At 36.8% G+C, this 22,434-nt stretch overlaps 1 protein-coding gene across 5 annotated transcripts in view; it reads left to right on the forward strand.

The window, feature by feature from the left end:
- Window positions 1-22,434, forward strand: part of GRTP1 (growth hormone regulated TBC protein 1) — an 83,227-nt gene that overhangs the window by 4,499 nt on the left and 56,294 nt on the right. Inside the window, exons 1-2 of one of the 5 annotated variants that reach the window (XM_044670509.1) lie at window positions 5,328-6,237; window positions 6,370-6,947. The exons of 2 other annotated variants lie outside the window; for them this stretch is intronic. In XM_044670509.1, the coding sequence (XP_044526444.1) occupies window positions 5,397-6,237; window positions 6,370-6,560 (1,032 nt within the window). In that variant the 5' untranslated portion in view covers window positions 5,328-5,396 and the 3' untranslated portion in view covers window positions 6,561-6,947. Of the gene's footprint in view, window positions 1-5,327; window positions 6,948-22,434 lie in introns of those variants that run through there. 2 more of the 5 variants (XM_044670508.1, XM_044670506.1) reach the window with 2 other exon arrangements.

The following is a 22,434-nucleotide window of genomic DNA, read 5'->3' on the forward strand; positions in this document are numbered from 1 at the left end:
CTTTCTTGATGTCTTTTTGTATTTAACCTTGCTTTTGGAGATTAGGGTTTCTTTTTTCTCATGTGACAGTTGTAGAAGGTAGATTGAAAGAAATTAATTATCAAGAACAAAATTGTTATGCTTGGACTAATTAAGAATGCATAAACCCCATGAATTTTCTACCTTTGGCTTTCTAGGTCAACTTCAGTATAATCAGCTTTGTGTCACCCTAAGGGAAAAGTCTGCATGGAATTGAATAATAAGTATTCATTCTAGAAATTGTAATCAAGTAGATCATTTTAAAGAATGATGACACTGAATTTTAATATGTACATACTTGAAATTCTTATACATTCACATAGTTCTCCTTGTCCTACTCTTTAACTTCTCACTATTTTTGGCTCTTTCTTCCTTCTTTATGTTCTTTTCCCCTCTGGAGATTCACCTGTGCTTAAAAAAAGTTCTTTGCAATGTTCCTGTCATCATTATTTTCCCCATCATCATGATTTTAGGTTTAAATAAGGATAGACTTAATTTCTCCTTCCCAGCTCTTACTGTCCCCAAACCACAATATTATCCACAAATGTAACTTCTAGGTTCTTTTAACATAAGCAGAAAAGTACTAGTCATTTGGTGTTACAGTGAATCTTTCTTGTCTTTCCTTTACTTTAACTTAATTTTTAAAGGGGGGAATAATTTTTAATTAATTTTTTCAAAGATGTCCCCTCTCTTTCCCTCTTTCCCCCTTTTCTCTCTCTGTTTCTTTCTCTCTCTCCCTCCCTCCTTCTCTCCCCAAATTGGAAAGACAAGAAAAACAAAACTGTTACAAACATATATTCAAACAAAACATTTCCACACTAACCATGTTAAGAAAAAGATATGCTTCATTCTGTACTCTTAGTCCATTACCTCTCTATCAGAAAATCTGTAATCTATTGGGTCACGAGTCCTTTGGAATCATTGGTTGGTCACTATATCGGTCAGAATTTTTAAGTCTTTTTAAATTGATTTTTACAATATTATTATTGTATAAATTGTTCTGATTCTTCTCACTTCACTCTTCATCAGTTCTTATAAGTCTTCCCATATTTCTCTGAACCATTAAAGGCAGGTAGTATTTAAAGGGAAAACATTCATTTATGTCCAGTGATCAGGAAAGAGGTAAATGAATAAAATAACACCATCAAATACAGCAAGGACCTCTCTATCCTTATTTGGCTTTAGAATCACCTCTCACTCTGAAATGAATTTTATTAAATTTCTTTAAGAAAGAAAAGATAGAAGAGCATAAATAACTTCCCAGCTTCTGTTAATTTCTTCACAGTATGGCTAGTGTTTTTGCTGGGATTCTTTGTGAATTTATAGAAAGTCCTATGTTCCAATATAAATGCAATTACAAGAGCATTCTTAAAAGTATGAAAACAAGAAATCCTAGAGATTTTCTCACCCTTTAATTTAATCTATGCTCCTACTCAGTCCTTTTGATGTAGATAATTGAAAGTTGATTCTATTAGTAATCTGGCAGTTGTTCTTGTGTTCTTGTGTTGAGTCCATCATATTACCCCAAGTGATTTTTTGATCATCTAAAAAACTTATACAGCATTTGGGGAAGAATAAAAATCTGGATGGAAGATTAAATTATTTAATTCTCATTGGCAGAAATAGATCTACATTATAAATTTAAATAAGAGACTTGCTACCAAAAACTTCCAGAAATGGTCTTAAAATTCTGTGCTACAATATGTAGTAAGTTATGAAGAATGCATACTGGTTGTAGGGTTAGGCAGATGGCATCCTAGAGGGATCCCCAAGTTTTTTTCCCTTTTAAACATCAAAAAACTTTCACACCTTCTCATTATATTAGTTATAATATCTTTTTTCAATTTAATATAATTTTTTAAAAATATTTTTCCATGGTAACATGATTCATGTTCTCTTCCTCCCCTCTCCCAGAGCTGATGAGCAATCCCACTGGGTTATACATATAAATAATATCTTTTTTTTTTTTTTAAGTTTTCCCATGTTTACATGATTCATGTTTTCTCCTTCCTCTCATATTTCCCCCCTCCCAGAGTTGACAAGGAATTCCACTGGTTTATACATATATATATATTAAATAATATCTTTGAATGAGAAAATATATAATGACAGAAAGCTACTGTGAATTTGTTACTAATTTTTAAATGGCTGGAATTTATTAATCACAACTACATCTGTTTGGAAAACAGTAATATATAGAGTGAAAGATATTATTCATTCTTTGGAAGATATATTTGTTAATTATGGATTTGTGGAACCCTTGAATAGAGTGCTGGGTCAAGTCAGAAAATTGGGTCCTAGCCTCAACTCTACCTGAACAACTTTGAATAAGTCATTTAACCTCTGGGAGGCTCAGGTTCTTTCTCTATAAAAATGGAGATGATAATACCCATCCTGTCTGTCCTACAGTAGTGTTGAGGCTCACATGAAGGAATCATTATGGAAGGGCTTGTGAAAATTGCTGTAGACTTTAAAACATAATCAGCATTATATTCCTGGTGCAACGTAAGTATTGAGTTGCATGGAACACTCTTCCATTTTTTTCCACAGTTTTAGTAGTAGCCAGTATTTTCAGAGCTACTAGATATCCTACTACAGTACCTCTATTGATAGTCTCTCTCTACCCTACTAGATAGTGGATCCTATCTAGTATCTTACTAGATAGTCTATTATCATTCTGTTCTCAAAGCTAATTGTTTGCAGAATAGCAACTTTTTTTGGTGACAATTTTAGAGTGTTGCCTGGGATGCTGAGAAATTAAGCGACTTTACCTGGGATCAGCTAGTATTTGTCAGAGGTGGGACCTATAAATCCAAGACTCCAAGGCCAACATTTTATTTTATTTATACTTTTGTATATGCATGCATATAGGTGTGTGTTCCAATATTTATGTAGTTACATATTTAAACATGGGTTGAAACATGTAAACATTTCCATCTCTCTATATAAAAGGATGGAAATTAATGTATATATTTTAGCCCAGTCATGTTTATGCTCTATTTTATTTCATATTAGTCCTGATGGTCTATGGAAAGTATACCTACAGTATACATATATGTATATATAGCAATCCTGGGTATTTAAAGCAAAAAGTACAATGAGTAGTGAGAATTCAGCAAGGTTTTCTTACATTATGCTTGAAAATTAATGTTAACTGAGAGACAAGGTTCAAGTATGATCAACTTACTAGTTAGGCTAATAATAATCAATAAATTGGGTCAATGGCTTCTTGATAATCAATAATCAATTCACCCTGAGTGAGGGTTGACAGGATCTCTTACACCTAAGTGTGTCTGCCTTCTCATTGGTCTCATGGTACATCATTTGGACATCCCTTGGCAAAAGTAAGATAATCCTGATTGATAGACGTTTTAGTGCTGGCGCTCTATCCCTGCCCCACTAGTTATCCATATAAAGGAACTCGAATTGGAGTTAAATGGATGGTGGATGAAGTTACAAAGATGGGAGACACAAATTAAAATAATAGAATTTGGACTCAAATGACCAGAGACTACCTGAATAAAAAGTTAAAAGATAAAAACTTGACCTTGAAACTTGTTTTTCCAGAAAGTAGATGAAGAATATTATTGTTGAAGTTGCTGTAGTTACAAGAGTAACTTGTAGCCTCATATGATGTGGGAGAGTATCAACCAATACTGGCTTGACTAAATCTTAAAAATAAAATTAAAATCCATTTAAAATTTCACACTCTCTTGCCTCAGACATGTTCCTTTGTTAAATTCACCTGTGACATTCCCTAAAAAGCACATAAACCAAAAGTCTGTTTTATTGGTTTAATGTCAAATAACTTTAGTTATAGCATCAATAAACCAGTCCAATATGAACCAGATAATTTGCTTTTGTTCCTTAGGCTCATAAATCCATTCCAGACATTGTGATGTTAGCATTTAGCACAGTGCCTAAAACTACATATGATGAATAGCTACTTAATACAAGCTGCTTCCTCCTTTCTAATGATCACTAGGAAGCTCAATACATTATTTCAACAAATAATTATTAAATCTATACTTTGTATTAGACACTGTGCTTGTATGCCAAGGATACAAAGACAAAAAAGGAAATAGTCTTTGCCTTCAGGGAGTTTACATTTTATGTGCACGCAGAATAGGAAATATAAAGTAATTTTAGAAAAAGAGAGTCTTAACAGTTTCCTAATTTCTGTTTCCTTGCCTAACATCTGTAGAATGGGGGAAATTAGGTATTTTTATATCTACCCTATGGATATTATGGGAAAAATAATGGTTAACATAAGAAGCAGAAAATAAAACAAAATTCTTTTAAGCCATATTAATAGTACCCAGGAAGTTTTAGTGGGTTGTTATTTTTGGACTTCAAAAAAGTTCACTGATTATAAAGTAGTTAAAGCTTTTTTCAATGACTGCACATAAAAACAGTACTTTATAACATTGTCAAAAGAAAATAAAGTTAAATTATTTTTGTTTTACCATTTAGCTTCTTTTCAAAGCAGGCCAATATTCTCAAAATAGCAATGTTGTATACTGACGCTTGGCCATAATCTGAATGTCATCTACACAGTGTCCCTTTTGTTCTGAAATAACTTAATAAAAATTAGGTTGGCTCAAGTTTCTTCAACCTCCCTTTCCTCTGTGTTTATATATTTATTAGGAATTTTCACTTTTTCACTTCCTTTTTACTCATAGAAAATCCTTTCTATAGAACTAATTAGAATTAGTTTTTAGTAGAAAGCCAAGCAGTATATGATTGAATTCTTCATACTTGTGCCTAATATTAGTCCATGAACCAAACATTTGAAACAGGATAAAGAATGTGCCAAAACAAATGGAAATTTAGCAAAATAAATTTTGCCTGAAAGGAAGAATTGTTTTTCCTTCTCAGATCTAACACTGATTTCTAGGCATTTTCCATTCACCATCTGATATAAAAGTTTTTTTCTTCTAGAGAAAGTTTTCCGTTTCTTTTATCTCTAAATTTCTAACGGTCCAGGTACCATTTAAAATGACTATAAATGTGCAATCGTATTATGTCTTTAGAAATGTATGTGCCTTTATTTAAAATATTTCAGTGAAAACAACTGCTTGAACACATGGGTTGAGGGGGATATGATTTGGGATACAGACTCTAAACGACCACCCTAGTGCAACTATCAATTAATATGGAAATAGATTGCGATCAATGATACATGTAAAACCTGGTGGAATTGTGTGTTGGCTGTGGGAAGTTTGAGGGCTTGGGAGGAAGGGAAAGAACATGAATCATGTAACCATGCAAAAATATTCTAAAATAAAAATAAAAGATAAAATAAAAGATAAAAAATAATAAAATAAAATATTTCAATGCTTTAAAAAATTCTAACTACCAAAAAATGACTATTAAAAATGCTTAGTCCAGGTCTCAAAATGGAGGTAAAACAGCCGCCCGGCCGCCCCCAGCCCGACTCCGGCCGCCGTCGCCGCCGCCGGGGGGAGGAGGGTCATGATCCAAAGGAACCAGAGCAGTTGAGAAAACTGTTTATTGGTGGCTTGAGCTTTGAAACTACGGATGATAGTTTAAGAGAACACTTTGAAAAATGGGGCACTCTCACAGATTGTGTGGTGATGAGAGATCCCCAAACAAAACGTTCCAGAGGCTTTGGCTTTGTGACTTATTCTTGTGTAGAAGAGGTAGATGCAGCAATGTGTGCTCGGCCACATAAGGTTGATGGACGTGTAGTAGAACCAAAGAGAGCCGTTTCTAGAGAGGATTCTGTAAAACCTGGTGCACATCTAACCATGAAGAAAATTTTTGTTGGTGGTATTAAAGAAGATACAGAAGAATATAATTTAAGAGACTACTTTGAAAAGTATGGCAAGATCGAAACTATAGAAGTTATGGAAGATCGACAGAGTGGAAAGAAGAGAGGATTTGCATTTGTAACTTTTGATGATCATGATACAGTTGACAAAATTGTTGTTCAGAAATATCATACTATTAATGGGCATAACTGTGAGGTGAAAAAAGCCCTTTCGAAGCAAGAGATGCAGTCTGCTGGGTCACAAAGAGGTCGTGGAGGTGGCTCAGGCAATTTTATGGGACGAGGAGGAAACTTTGGCCGTGGTGGTGGAAACTTTGGCCGTGGTGGAAATTTTGGTGGAAGAGGTGGTTATGGTGGTGGTGGTGGTGGCAGCAGAGGCAGTTATGGAGGTGGAGATGGTGGATATAATGGATTTGGTGGAGATGGTGGCAACTATGGAGGTGGTCCTGGCTACAGTAGTAGAGGGGGTTATGGTGGTGGTGGTGGACCTGGATACGGAAACCAAGGTGGTGGATATGGTGGTGGTGGTGGAGGATATGATGGTTACAATGAAGGAGGAAATTTTGGTGGTGGTAACTATGGTGGCAGTGGGAACTATAATGATTTTGGAAATTATAGTGGGCAGCAGCAATCAAATTATGGACCCATGAAAGGAGGCAGTTTTGGTGGAAGGAGCTCCGGCAGTCCTTATGGTGGTGGTTATGGATCTGGTGGTGGAAGTGGTGGATATGGTAGCAGAAGGTTCTAAAAACTCATCAGAAAAGGGCTACAGTTCTTAGCAGGAGAGAGAGCGAGGAGTTGTCAGGAAAGCTGCAGGTTACTTTGAGACAGTCGTCCCAAATGCATTAGAGGAACTGTAAAAATCTGCCACAGAAGGAACGATGATCCATAGTCAGAAAAGTTACTGCAGCTTAAACAGGAAACCCTTCTTGTTCAGGACTGTCATAGCCACAGTTTGCAAAAAGTGCAGCTATTGATTAATGCAATGTAGTGTCAATTAGATGTACATTCCTGAGGTCTTTTATCTGTTGTAGCTTTGTCTTTTCTTTTTCTTTTCATTACATCAGGTATATTGCCCTGTAAATTGTGGTAGTGGTACCAGGAATAAAAAATTAAGGAATTTTTAACTTTTCAATATTTGTGTAGTTCAGTTTTTCTACATTTTAGTACAGAAACTTTAATGAAATGCGGTTTTGAAGGTGTTTCCTTGTTAGTTAACGAGTAGAGAAGATCATTGTTAATTACTATTTTGTATGAATTTTGCTAAAGTTAACTGTAAAGAAACACCTGCTGACTTGCAGTCTAAGGGGAATCTATTCTCCCCAAACCAAACCATAATACCCATTGATATGAATGGGAGTTGACAAGTGGAGAGAATAGATCATTTGTATGTTTGCAATGTGTGTTTTAGATAACAACTAGGATTGGGTATTTAAATTAGTATATTTGTGAATTGATAGCATTAAGCTTTACCTTTCAAATGAAAATTTCAAATTACCTTTTGGGTTGTGCATATATATTTTTTTTAATTGTAATTCTCTATGATTTAGTGTGTTAGCTCTGCCAAGTTCTAGCTGTGTTTATTAAAAAGGAAAAAAAAATCCATTCTAGAGTTACCTTGGCCACCTTTGAAACTGCTGCCATAACATAATGTTGGTTTAGGAGATATCTATATAGTCTCCTAATTAAGTTCTGGATGATGGGAGGGGTGGGAGTAGGGGCAGTAGTTTTATTTTTTCTTTCCCTTTTGAAAGATTTTTCTTAATGAATTAAAAGAAATAGCCCACTACAAAGTCTGCTGTATCCAAATAAATAATGGATACTTGGGGTTTTTTTGTTTGGTTTTTATTTTGTATTAATTGGTTTAGGGGGGAAGAGGCCCAAAGATCTTCAAATACTTGCCTTGGTTTAATGTCTTTTTAATTTATACAAGCTGTCAGAGCAAGAGAATAAAAAGCACGCATTGTGAAACACTTAAAAAAAAAAATGCTTAGTCCATATACTAGAGTCAATATTTAATACACTCTCCTGATTATGCCATTTAGAAAATGGTTTTGGGGCTAAGCTTTTTTTCCTTTTATATCTCTCCACCAAGATTACTTTTTTTTTTTTTTTGGCAAGAGAACCTCTCTTATTTAAAATTAACCCAATAACATTGACTTTTGGTTTATGTGCTTTTTAGGGAAATTTGGTATGTCACAAGCGAATTAAATAAAGGAACTGACTGAGGCAATCCTTCCAGCAAGATATCCTTGATTAGCAGAGGCATGGAGCCTGGAAGCAGAAGAGTCTTATGGCTATCCTCCATTTGTGCCAAAAGACCCAGAGCCAGGCCCAAATCGCCTTTCAAACCTAGGTGTATCTTCCTTCTGATTGGTCTGATAGTATATCATTTGGACCCCCCACCAACAAAATGTAAGGTGATCTGGTTGGTGGCTATTTCAATGAGAAGTTAGGTTTGTAGTTCTCTTTGGGCAGTTGTTTCAGTCATTTCCTATACTTTGTGGTCTTACTTTGGGAGATTTTCTTGAAAAAGACATTGGTGTGGTTTGTCATTTCCTTCTCCAACTCATTTACAGATGAAGAACTGAGACCAACAGGTTTAAGTGACTTGCCTGGGGTCACATAGCTCGTGTCTTGAACTCAGGGAAATGAGTTAGTCTTGACTTTGGCCTGGGTGCTCTATCCATTGCACCCCCTGAGCTGCCCTATTACTTCTTATTAGGGGTCAGGACTAATCCTCAGGATCAGTCTGCAGCTGGGAAAGGGGTCTGGCTTTCAGATGTGATTGATCACATTCTTTTCTAACACTCAAAGGATGCTGGTTGCCCCTTGGAACCCCAGTTGCTTCTAGCAATCTTGGCTAGAAAAACATAAGCCGTCTTCATTAGGTTTTCACTGGCTTGGTCTCCCCAAACTTTCATTTGGAAGTTAGGACCCAAGAATCATCCCTTAGGGGATGGGGATGCTTAGCTCAAACTATCTTCTTTTTGGGGGGGATAAACAGACAGTGGGAATAGCCTTACTCAATTATGCCTTTCAGAATTATGCCTGATCTTCAGAAGTGGGCTCTGGGGAAATGGATGGATTCACAGAAAAGTATTGGTAATAAATAATAGAATCCAATATTAATTTTCCTCAGGATCCATCCCCCCAAACTGAAATTCAGAAACCCAAAGATTTAATATTATTCCATACAAATATTTTAAATAATATTCTTGCCAAGAAAGATGTATACAAATTTTCTTGATAGGAAGAGGGTTGGGTTCTGAGTCTAATATGGGTTAAAATCTTAGCTCTGTCTCTTCCTACCCAAAGCTTCATTTCTTTAGGCCTTTACCTGTAAAATGAGAAAATGGTGGTGGCTGAAGTTTGGGGTAGCCGTGAGAGTTTTGAAATTTGAGTCCTGATGGACTCTTCCTTTCACTTGAACACTTAGAGGCCATTGTAGGGCTATTAATTGGCCTGATTTCAATATTATTGTGTTTCAGGGAATAGGGAGAGAAGAGGAGGATAGAGAACAGATGGTAGGTGAAGCAGTCAGAAGACATACAACATTTATTGATTAAGTTGGCAGTCTCGTTGGCCTGATGTGTGGCACCCTGTGACAATTACAATAATGACATCAAAGGCCATTGATCACACATCACTATAAATTTAAAGCTAATTAATTAATTAATTTAGGGTGTTTTTCCATGGTTACATGATTCATATTCTTTCCCTCCCCTCTCCCATAGCCAATGAGAAATTCCACTGGGTTTTATATATATCATCGATCAAGACCTATTTCCATATTATTAATATCTGTACTAGAGTGATCATTTAGAGTCTACATCCCATCCCCATCGAACCATGTGATCGAGCAGTTGTTTTTCTTCTGCCTCTCTACTCCCACAGTTCTTTCTCTGAATGTGGATAGCGTTCTTTCTCATAAGACCCTCAGAATTGTCCTGGATCATTGCATTACTGCTAGTAGAGAATCCATTACATTCGATTGTGCCGCCGGGTATCTGTCTCTGATCACACATCACTATAACAAGATATAATAGTAATAATAATAATAATGAAAAAGGTTGAAATATTGTGAGAATTACCAAAATACGACAGTGGCACAATGTGAATACATGCTGTTGGGAAAATGGTGGCCAATAGACCTGCTTGGCTCATCAATATGATGAGAGATGCATCTGCCTTGGGCATGTTGAGTCTGAGGTTGTAAGAAGGCAATTTAATTAAGCAACTTCTCATTTGTATTAGCTTAAGAATCCCTTTAGAACTAGTGATTTATAGTAAAAATATAGACTCAGGCAAAGGCCTGTGTATGTAACCAGAATAAGAATGTAGAGGCAGGATAGTATCTGAGTTATAATTTTAAGTGTGCACTACCATATTAATCCTAAATGAGTTACTATATTAATTCTAAGATGAAAATCTATTTTATAACATAATTACATATTATTATATCATATATATAATGTGTGTATATGTATATAAATATATATATACATATATATATAATGTTCTTTATATCAAACTAATTCACCTAAGAAGCTATAGAGACTAGGAGGACACCCAAAGGCCATGGAGGAGAGGGACCCTCAAGGACATGGGCCATTGGAGGGCTCTTGGGAATTTGGGAAATTTCCTTTATATATCAAGAGTGACTCTTGTAAGTCTTCCACCACCCTTTCCCCATTCTTTAACTTCCTCTTTTTGTCTTTTTAAAAAACCTGTCAAAGATCAGAATCTCCGATTCAACAAGGGGATCTGCAAACCTCTGACTTGTTTGTCTTGCCCACCAAGTAAAGTCAGACTTTGCTCAGAGAGTATTTTGCTCAGAATCTTTTCTTTCAAAGTGTCTATGGGACATCCAGTTTGAAATGTTGAACGGACAGTTAGTGATGAAGGATGAGCTCAAAAAAGAATGTTGTTTAGTTGTTTCAATCATGTCAAGCTCTGTATGGCTCCATTTGGGGTTTTCTTGGCAGAGATACTGCAGTGGGTTACTATTTCTTTCTCTAGTTCATTTTACAGAAGAGGAAACTGAGACAAACAGGGTTAAATGAGTTATCCAGAGTCACACAGCTAGTTAGTGTCTGAGGGTGGAGTTGAACCTGGATCTTCCTGATGGTAGTCCCAGAATTTTATCTACTGTGCCACCTGCCTGTCCCAGGCAAAAATATAACAATATATAGATCTGGGAGCCATATGCAGAGATGGTAACCAAATCCTCAAGGGCAGAAGAGGTCACTGAGAGAGAGAAAATGTAATGAGAAAAGAGGAGAGAGTTCAGGACAGAGCCATACGATATACTTAAAACAGGCAGCTAAAATGGATTATGATCTGGTAAAAGGCAATAGAAGGGAGAAGAACTAGTGAGAACAGTGTCACAGAAACTGAGAGAAGAGGGAGTATACAAGAATTGGGGTTGTCCAGTATCAAATGCTACAGAAAACTTGAGAAGAATAAAGATTAACATTTAGTAATTAAGAAATCAGTGGTAATTTTGGAGAGTAGTTTCAGTTGAGTGATGAGATCAGAAACCAAGTTGCATGGGATCAAGGGGCAAGAGATGTCAAAACAATAAATATATGTAAACTTTTCTGGAAATTTGGCTGAAATATAGGATGATATTTTGAGGGGATTATAGGGTCTAGTTATGGGTTTTAAATATTATTTAATATTATTATTATTTTAAACCCTTACCTTCTGCCTTAGAATCAGTACTATGTATTGATTCCAAGACAGAAGAGTGGTAAGGGCTAGGCAATGGGGGTTAAGTGACTTGCCCAGGGTCACATAGCTGGGAAATGTCTGAGATCAGATTTGAACCCAGGACCTCCCGTCTCTAGGCCTGGCTCTCAATCCACTGAACCACCCAACTGCTCCCTCATATTATTTTTAGGATGGGAGATACCTAAGTGTTCTTGTAGGTACCAGGGAATGAACCAGTACATAGGAAGAGTCTGAATCAGAGAGAGGAGATTGAGAAGGCTATGAAACAAGTAGAAAAGTTGACCTTGCTGAAGCCAAAGGCTACTTCTTAAGTAGAGATTGGAACAAAGGAGAAGAGAAAGGCACTGGCTGTTAAGGGATTTGAGATGTAGAGAGTGGTAGGTGGGTGCTGTGGAGGTTCATGGCAAATGAAACTCTCCTTTCTCAATAAAAATGAGGTAAGGACCTTGACTGAGAGGCTGGATATAGAGGTTATCTAGGAGGTTTCAAATAAGAAATTTTGAAATAACTGCAATTATGAATTAATTAGGGAAGAAAAAAATTGTCTTATGGTGACGAAAGCCCAGTTAAGATTAGATAACCAAAATTTGTAGACCTGTCAGTATTTTTTCATGATTTCCTCTAATATCAGAGGATGTAATATCAGTGGAAGGAATCTAGGATTAGAATTTTTTTTATAATTGTAACTAAAATTTATATAGCATTTTGAGATTTACAGAATTCTTTACATGTATTTTCTCATTTGATCCTCCCAACATTTCTCTGAGATAGGTACTATTTTTATACTCATTTTACAGAGAAAGAAACTGAGGTTGAGAGAGATTAATCAACTTGCCCACTAGTAAGTTTTGAGGAAGGATTCAGTCTGATTCCAGGGCTAGCACTGTAACACCTTTACCATAGATATATTATTTATATCCTCTTAATTTAACTTGGCAAGCATTTATTAAACACTATAACTCCTAGACATCTGTGTGTGTGTGTGTGTGTGTGTGTGTGTGTGTGTGTGTGTGTGTACACAGGTGCTGTGATGTATCTTCTTTTTTTTTATTTAAAATTTTTTTTATTTTTCCATGTTTCCATATTTCATTTTCTTTCCCTCTCTTTTTCCCTCCCCACTCCCAGATCCAATAAGCACTTCCACTAAGTTATACAAATTTAACTGAATCATTTTATCTATTGATGGTAATTTAACTGGCTTGTTTTGGTTTTGGTTTTCTTTCAGGATTAGAATTTAAATAGGGCATGGATGGCCATAGGACAAAGGAATTTAAGAGGAAGGTTATGTGATATAAATGTTTACATATAGGGTCAAGATTGACAAGGGAGAAAAGGGAAGCCAGAGTAGAAATGGAAGCCTAGGAGAGTACAGAATGATGGTGGAATTGGAGGACCTGAGGAAGACTGAAGAGATAGAATAAGTTCTGGAGGAATAGAGATGGAATGATAAAAATGTATTTGGCCCAAGAAAGAAAATTTGATATTCATTCAAAGAAACACCACCTTTGTGGGTTGTACTGAATAATGGATAATGAGTAATGGAATCAACAATGTGACTGCCCTTTTGTACAACGAAGTAGAATGAGGTCATGAAAGCTGAAGATCCCAAGAAACTAGAAGTTATATTAAAGTATATACTTTAATATAGGAGACACAGTGGATAAAGGGCTGGGTGAGACACTTAACCTTTGATTGCCTGACAAAAGGATTGGCCAGATCTATTGGAGAAGAAAGTGGCAAACCATTCCAGTGTCCTTGCCACAAAAACCCCAAGGCTAGCTGAAGTCCATGGGCTCATGAAGAGTCATATGAGACTGAACAACAAAATATTAAAATATAAGAATAGGAATTGATAGGGAGAAAGATTACGAACCAGGCACTAAAGTCCTCCAGAAAAGGAGGGAAAAATGTCCTGGGAACTCTTTATATAACCGGCACCGTTATTGGTTTTGGTGATATTTGAATGGAGGAGCTGTCAAAGTTGGGGAGGTCTCTGAGTGGAGGAAAGAAAGAGGGTCTGGAAGTGGCAGTTTTATTTTTAGCCAAGTATGTGATACTTCTGATTGAAACCATTCCAGAAATGTCTCCCTGTAAAGTACAGCCCATGTTAGCTTCCAAGTTGGCTAGAGAGATTTCAGACACTATTCAAGGACACCAAAAATTTCTCTATTGAGTCTAAGTTTGGGGAGAAAAGAAATTGAGCAGGACAATGAGGTAGCATAAGTGGATACAGCACCAGGTCTGAGTCGGGAGGATCTGGGCTAAAATTTGGCCTCAGACACTTTCTAGCTTTGTGACCTTGGGCAAGTCACTTAATCCCAAATGTCTAGCCTATGCCTCTCTTCTGTCTAAGAATTAATACCAAGACAGAAGGTCTTTAAAAAAAAAAAGAAAAGAAAAAATTGAACATGAGAAATTAGGATATCATTTCACTTTAAAATTATTTGGTCCCATTTTAGAACAATCCTCCCATTTTTATATGTGTGAAATGTTCTGTAGTACGTCACATTCTATGAAGTTTAGATTTGCCATTTAGTGAAACAAAAGACAAAACAAAACAAAAACTTTCCTTTTTTTCCCTTTTTGTATTTTGTTAAAAACTGAACAAACTATTAACCACCTTGGTATGGTCTTCATCTTTTCATGTTTGGACTATTGACAATAGATGGCTCGTTGGACTCCTTGCCTCGATTCTCTTCTAACTCTAGTTTATTCTATCAGTCTGCTATCAAAGTTATCTTCCTTAAGTGTAGGATTCTCATGCCTCCTGGCCCTCATTCAATAAACTCCAGGAAATCCTTATTGTTTCCAGTATTAATTAAAAAATCCTCTGTTTGGGTTTTAAAACCTTTTACAATCTGGTCCTATCCTTTTTTTTCCCCCTTAACTTCTGTGTATTGGCTCCTAGGTAGAAGAGTGGTAAGAGTGGGCAATGGGGGTCAAGTGACTTGCCCAGGGTCACACAGCTTGGAAGCGTCTGAGGCCGGATTTGAACCTAGGACCTCCCATCTCTAGGCCTGACTCTCAATCCACTGAACTACCCAGCTGCCCCTAGTCCTATCCTTCTCAGTCTATTTTTCAAGTCTGTTGCTTTTCCAATGAGATATTTAATATTTTATTATGGCTTTCCCCCCTCTATTCTTTGACTTTGCTTTATTGTTTCTTGAGATCTGATGGAGTCATTAGCTTTCACTTGTCCAATTCTAATTTTTAAGAAATTATTTTCTTTAGTGAGTTTTTATACCTCTTTCCCATTTGACTAATTATGCTTTTTAAAGTATTATTTCCCTTAGAATTTTTCATGCTTCTTTTGTCAATTGTCATTTCATAATTTTCTTGCATCTCTCACATTTCTTTCTTTTTTTTTTTTAACTGTTTTTTTTTTTTAAAACCAGTACTTTGATTCTAAGGAAGAAAAGCAGGATGGGTCAGTTTTGAACCCAGGACCTCCCATCTCCAGGCCTGCTCTCTATCCACTAGCCGCCCCTCTCATTTCCTTTTCCAATTTTTTCCCGCACCACATGCATTTGATTTTGAAAACAAATTTTTAGGTCTTCCAGGAATTTTTGTTACTCATGTACAGTTTACATTTCTTCCCCGTGTTGAGTCTTTACTTGTAGTTATTTTGATATAATTATTTTTTTCTAAGTTTATGTCTTGATCTTCCTTATCATTCTTAGTAGCTTTAGAGGGTCAGGTTCTATCCGGATCCAGCCGGATACAACCGCGAGACCCATGGTCAGCCACCTGAAAGAACCATAGGGAGAGAGAAGGGAGACCGAGGCGCAATAAAGACAAATCAGTCTTAATTGTGACAAGGCTCGTTTATTGAGTGCAGGGAGTGGGTTTATATGCTTCTAGGACTGGGGTAAGGAATTTTCCAGTGGTCTCGGGCCGTTGGTCTCGCCACGCATATCCCGGATGAAGCTGGATAAGTTTCTATTCCTAACATAAGTTTCGTTTCTATGGTCTCCATGGTTTTTAGGTTTCGATCCTTGGTCTCTAAGTTTTGATCCTTGGTCTCTGACAATTCCCCCTTTCTTTTCATTTAAAGAGGCGATTTTGCCAGGACCGCAGTGACGGCCCCTGTCTTAGGCTACACAGGGGGAGTTACTTGACCATCAAGGGTCAAGGACCTGTGCTAATCCCGTCATTGGGTTACCGCCCTGCCGGTGAAACGGAGACGGTCACTGTCAGGCAAGGTGTGTGGCCGTTCAGTGTCTGTTATTTCTATGCGATGGTATTGGACCATAGGGTACTTAGTGAGGGCTGAGTCAATTTTCATTTTAATAAATCCGGTCAGGTGTTGGAAAGCCCAAGGGCCAAAGGTGAGGACTAAAAGGAAGATAAAAAGGGGGGCTAAAATGGTGGGGATCAGGGTGGAAAGCCAGGGGGAACCTTTTAGGAGATTGTTAAACCATCCTTCCCGAGCCTCAGCCTCCCTTTTTCTTAGGGCAAGGCGTTCTCGTAATTTTGCCATAGATTCCCTTACAATGCCAGTGTGGTCTGCGTAAAAACAACATTCTTCTTTCAGGGCTGCGCATAGTCCGCCCTCTTTCAAAAAAAGGAGGTCGAGACAGCGGAAAGCCCCTCTGCATCCAGTGTGAGGAAGTTAAGAACAAAAAGGGCATGTGCAAGAAGCAGGGTCTGATTGCCACACAATGGGTAAAGGATTTCTTGGGACTTGAGTTTAAAAAGGGTATTCTTAAGGGTTTGATTTGCTCGTTCAACAATGCCTTGTCCTTGTGGGTTGTAGGGGATTCCTGTAACATGCTTTATGCCTAACTGAGAACAGAATAGTTTAAAGGCCTGGCTGGTATAGCCGGGGCCATTATCTGTTTTGAGGGAGAGGGGCTTTCCCATCATGGACATAGCAAGGAACATATGCTTGATAACATGCCTGGTGGCTTTGCTGGGCTGTGCAGATGCAAAAAGAAAACCGCTAAACGTGTCGATGGAAACATGGATGTACTTAAGTTTAGCGAAAGAAGGGACGTGGGTGACGTCCATTTGCCATAGGTGGCCGGGGAGAAGGTCACGGGGGTTAATCCCTAGATGGGGTTCAGGCAAAAGAGTAACACAAGAAAATTTAGTACAAGAGAAACTGATATTAAACCTTAACATTTGGGTATCTTTGCCAACATACTTCATCTCCAGAAATCATTTTTGGATAAGAATTGATCCTTCTAGGAAGTTTGATTCCTAAGTTGTTTGCAGAGTTGACAAGTGATGTTTCTGTTACAAAATATCCTTTTGCAAAGCTCACATTAATAGGACATCTATAAATACTTGAATTATTATTTTACAAATAAATTTCTTTATCTCCCAGATTCTGGAGGAAATCCAGAAAGTTTCGGGTTATATTTCCAAGCTCAAGATCTAATACTTCAATTGTGGTAAACTAAAGCTGCAAGCTACAAGTCATCTATCACTAACTTCATCTACTTCTCAAAGCATGTTCCCTAACAATTTGATAATTTCCAATTATCTACCTAATAGGTTGTTTGGGGAAATGGAAACTTTAATTGTATAATTTGCCACATGTGCTGATTATGGGACTTGTCACAAAAAACAAACAGGGAAAACATTTCCTCATATCCCTACAAGACTGATCACTCAGTTATTCTTACATATTTTGGTAATAATTAACATCTCACACTTTAGTCACAAAACCTGAATTAAGGAACAGGAGTGCTGGATTGAGTAGCTTCATAGTAAATATAAAACAGGGCTGTATTATCTCCTGAAACAGATATTAGTTTGAACTCCATAACTTACAAATAACTTTAAGTCCTTTAGCAATCTTTCAGTATATAAACAAAATGAATTTCAAAGCATTTACTCTTATTCCTTTCAAACTTCTCTTTAAAACAGAATATAATAGAATCTCCAGTTTAGTTTCCTTTTACTTCAAAACATTGCTACATAGCTGATCAAATACCATCAAGATTATTCTGATTCATCATTTTTTGTGTCTATTTTGCACTAGAATTCACACCTATTATTTATTTATCCATTAGAAACTCCATCTTTTGAAAATTACCAAATTCTTAGAACCTGTATTATTAAAACCCATGCATAGATTAACCACTTTAAATATTTCTTGTGTATCATGATTACGTGCTGCTAGTTCTGATAGCACATACATTAAAAGAACATCTCATTTGAAATATCCCAAGTTAAATTCTGGAATAAGTTCTCTAACATTACAACTTTTTTTTTCTGTTACCACAATAAATAAATTACATTGTACCATATCAAAAATCATTAGCAATCCTCAACCCTTAAATCAATTCTTACATGAAAAATACTTCTAATTGTGGAGTAAAATCTCCCTTTTGTCTTAAGGCTTAATTTTAAGTTGTCACAGTATATGTTATTTGCTTTATAAATTTCCAAACCATATTTCCTTTGTATTAACTGTCTTTTATTCTCTATAATATCTGCAGTTTCCCTTTTTATTTTAAATTTATGCTCCAATTGTGGTGAATTAGGGAAACCTGAATTTTTGCACAATCATTATTGATGTTATAAAGTTGCTATTAGCTTCTTGTTCATTTTTTCACTTTACAGAGCTAAGCTGGCAAGTCACACTTGATTGGTCACTGTACCTCTCTGAGCCTGTTCACATGAAGCTATTCTACATGTTTATTCTTACCCATAATAATATTTTTTTTTCTTTAAACAAATTGCATGTTATTCCTTAGATCATGAATTTCTTCTAATACATTGCACATGCTTTTAAAATAATTTTATATCCTAATAAATTACAATGCTGTCCAAATTTTTTATATTCATAATATACTAGATTCCTAATGCAAAAATATTATTTTTGAATTACCAAAATTTGAAACCCTAATGTTAATTATATTTTTACCTATTACTTAATATGATGGTACAGGTCTTAGAGTAACAATTTTACATGTTCATATGTTTTCCCTAAATTCAGTTTGATAAGCATTTCTGGTAAGTCTGATCATTCCTACAGTGCAAATCCTAATAGATAGCTTTTCAATATAAGTTTTGTGCATTCTTAAATTTAACAGAAATTCCATTTTTAACTAGTAGTCAATGAATTTACACAATACCATCAGTACCTATTCAGTTCCTTAGCAAATATATACTCTAATGGGTAGAGAAAGGTCCATGAGTTTGGGGGAGAATGGGCGACGATTTTTAGCTTCTCATAGCTACTTCCTGCTGAACTGGGGCGGCGTGAATGATTCGCTCTCAACAAATAATTTTCTCATGGACCAGCCTCTGTCTAAAGGGATCTAATTTTGAAATGTAAGTCAATTGCATTGTTCTAATAATCTTTAAGTTAAATTTTTCACTAACATCAGTTTGATTAATGTTAGGTTGAACTCATGGTTGTTTAAAGAAGCTTTTTCACTCTTGGTTAAGCACTGAGCAAGACTGATGGTTTTTTATTTATTTATTTATTTATTTTTTGCTAGCTAGGAAAGTTAAGTTGCACTTCTATACTTCTGTACACAACTAAGAATCATTGCTTTCTCTCTCAATAAGTTTTCGTAGATTGCATTTTAGAATCTTTTGTAATTTTCATTAGATATATGTCTCAGTACTTAACCTGTTGATAGAATTTGGTGATGGGATCAAATTTGTCCCTTTTTCTGTCTTTTGATTTCCATGTTCCCTTTCTCATGGCCAGTGAGAAATGGAAGGGGAAATGTTTGACAGAGTAGTTTGTTTAACTCTTGCCTTAATAAGAGCAGAGAATAAGATTTCTTTTAACCAATTAAATTATCTTAGAGTTAAAGACATTCAGAAATTACAATGTTATTTTCTGAATTTCTCTAACACCTCCGTCTGTCTTCCCCATTCCTCCGGAATGAATGAAGAAGAGAGAGAGATTTATTTTTCCCAACCTGTAACCCTCCCATTGTGATCACAGACAAACAACATGTAACACACAGACTGATCATGGACACATTTCCCGGGCATATCACACACACTCTGACAAATATAAAACATAAATTATATAAGCTAGATTTTTCTTTTCATCCTGGCAAAAGATCAATTGTTACAATTCATATCTCCATGACTAAAGAATTCTGTGAAAAAGAATGAGTCAGAAAAGGGTTAATTCTTAAGAAGGAGCTGGCTGACATATGATGAATTTTGTTTCTTAATTACCTTTCTTCATGCTTCAATAAGTATCCTAAAATAAATACACTTTTGCTTCTTCACTTTTCTGTGAAGTGGGTTTCTGCTACCTGCCTGAATAATTCCAGGTATGCCACATTACTGGAAAGATTGATATAGCTAAGTGAAAATTGTTAAAACTTTTTACATTGTCTGTGGCCATCACCAATTGGACTCCTTTCAAGGGAGAAAGAAAAAAACTATGACAAAACTGGTTTTTCTAGCTGAAGCAAAGTAGCCAGCCGCTTCTAAAAAGGGGGGCAGAGAGGAAAATTTCTGGTCACTTTTAAATTTGCCGTTTAGTCCTAGAGAAAAATACGCTTTTCCTGGTGTCCTTCTAAGAAGGGCCCAGTGCCCTAATGCTTAATTTTGAGTAGGGGTGGGAGCTTGCTCAGGGCTCCATCCCCTTTTCCCCGAAGTCCTCTCAAAAGGATCCGGTGGTCTTAAACAAATTTTTCTTTTTTACCCTAATGCTTCTCTCCCTGAGGCTATTTTTAAATTCCTTAACATATAGGGCTTCCTTTGAGAGTGTTTTCCCCATTTTTCATTCACGCTGTCGTAACAATCACTTCCCCACGTTCTCGCCAATCTCCTCGCGGAGGTATGGAAACGGATAAACAGATCAAGGGAACGATCAGAGTACCGAAACCCTTGTCATACCAGTCACACACACACTCATTCTGGGGTATTCACTCCAAATTCCAGCCTGATTGCCTATGGGGGATGGGACGACTTACCCTGCCTCAAGGCTGTCTGTTCAGCCTCTACCCTGCTTAAGTCCACGGCCGCGGGATGCCTCTCAGTCGTCCGGTAAGCTGCGTTCGTCGAGCCACGCGTTGGGCGCCAGATATCCGGATCCAGCCGGATACAACCGCGAGACCCATGGTCAGCCACCTGAAAGAACCATAGGGAGAGAGAAGGGAGACCGAGGCGCAATAAAGACAAATCAGTCTTAATTGTGACAAGGCTCGTTTATTGAGTGCAGGGAGTGGGTTTATATGCTTCTAGGACTGGGGTAAGGAATTTTCCAGTGGTCTCGGGCCGTTGGTCTCGCCACGCCTATCCCGGATGAAGCTGGATAAGTTTCTATTCCTAACATAAGTTTCGTTTCTATGGTCTCCATGGTTTTTAGGTTTCGATCCTTGGTCTCTAAGTTTTGATCCTTGGTCTCTGACAAGGTTCTTTTTTTTTTTTGCTATAGTTTGTTCATTTCTCCAGTCTTTATATTTTATAACTTTATGTTAAAGTTGGACTCTGTTTCTAAGATAAGAAAGGGCGGAGTGTAGGGGACACTGCCTAAAGCTGCAGTTTTTCACACTACTGGTTCTAAAAGTTAGTTCTGGGGATTTGAACATTTTTGGTGCTGCCAAGGTGGTGTGCCAGCTCCAACCCTGGTGTCACAGACCTTTCCTTCTAATTTCCTAAGTTGTAATAGTCTGAGAAAATGACTCACTCTGACTTTTTGTTGGTTCTTTCACTTAATTCAATTTGAGGTGTTATTTTGAAGTTCTTTGGAGGGGAATTTGGGCAAGCTCAGCTGTTGTGCTTCTATTCTGCTACCTTGGCTTTGCCCCCAGAAAGATATTTTTAAATGCATAAAATGAAATACATTAAATTACAAAGGAAACGTAATTATATTGAAAAACAGCTGTCAAAACATATTTTTAAAAACTACTTCATGGACTCTAGGTTAAAAAACCCTCATGAGGTTTAAAGAGCCACAGGACTGATGATGGAGTCATGGGGACTTCAATTGTGTCACACCCTTTCCAGAAACAAAAATAATATTCTTTTGAATGAATGAATGGATAGATGGGAAATTTATTGAGCCACATCTTCTGTTAGACTCTTGGACAAACATCTGTTTTGATTATCCCATGACCTGAACAAATGGCAAGCCAAATGGTTTAGGTGGAGAAACAGGCAGGCAAGCACTAGAGATTAAGTCAAATGCATGCTGGGTTGCTAATTGATGGAGAACCTTGAATATTAGCCCGAAGAATTGGGATCTGATGGATAGACAATAAAGGGAAACCTCTGCAGATTCTTGATTGACAATAGCTAACTTTTCTATAGTGATTACCACGTGCTAAGCACTGTACAGAGAATTTTGCAATTATTCTCATTTGATCCTCAGAACAACACTGGAATATAAGTGCTATTATTATCCCAGTAGCTAGACGGCACAGTGGATAGGACTCCTTGCCTAAGAGTTAGGAAGACCTGAGTTCAAATTCATCTTTAGATACTTAATGGCTGTGTGACTGGGTAAATCACTTAATCCTATTTGCCTCAGTTTCCTCATCTGTAAAATAATCTGGAGAAGGAAATAGCAAACAACTCCAAGTATCTTTGCCAAGAAAACCCCAAATGAGTTCACGAAGAGTCAAAGGTGACTAAAATGATCAAACCACATCAAAAATCATTATTCCATTTTATGGATGAAGAAGCAGAGGGAAACAGAGATTAAGTAATTTACCTAGAATCACACAACTGGAAGCTTCCTGACCTCCATTCTATCTGCTCTACCATTTATCTTGAGTAAATTATTTTTCTTTCTGTAGGAGCCCGTGATTTCATTAATGTGGGAAACTTAGTTCAGAACTACAGTGTCTATAGTATATAGTCTTAGAGAATTGCCTGAGACATTGAGAGATTAAGTGACTTGCCCAGGGAACCCAGCTGACCTGTAATAAAGGAACCCCTTGAATCTAGGTCTT

Source organism: Gracilinanus agilis, chromosome 3, assembly GCF_016433145.1.
Source record: "Gracilinanus agilis isolate LMUSP501 chromosome 3, AgileGrace, whole genome shotgun sequence".
NCBI classification, from domain to species: domain Eukaryota; kingdom Metazoa; phylum Chordata; class Mammalia; order Didelphimorphia; family Didelphidae; genus Gracilinanus; species Gracilinanus agilis.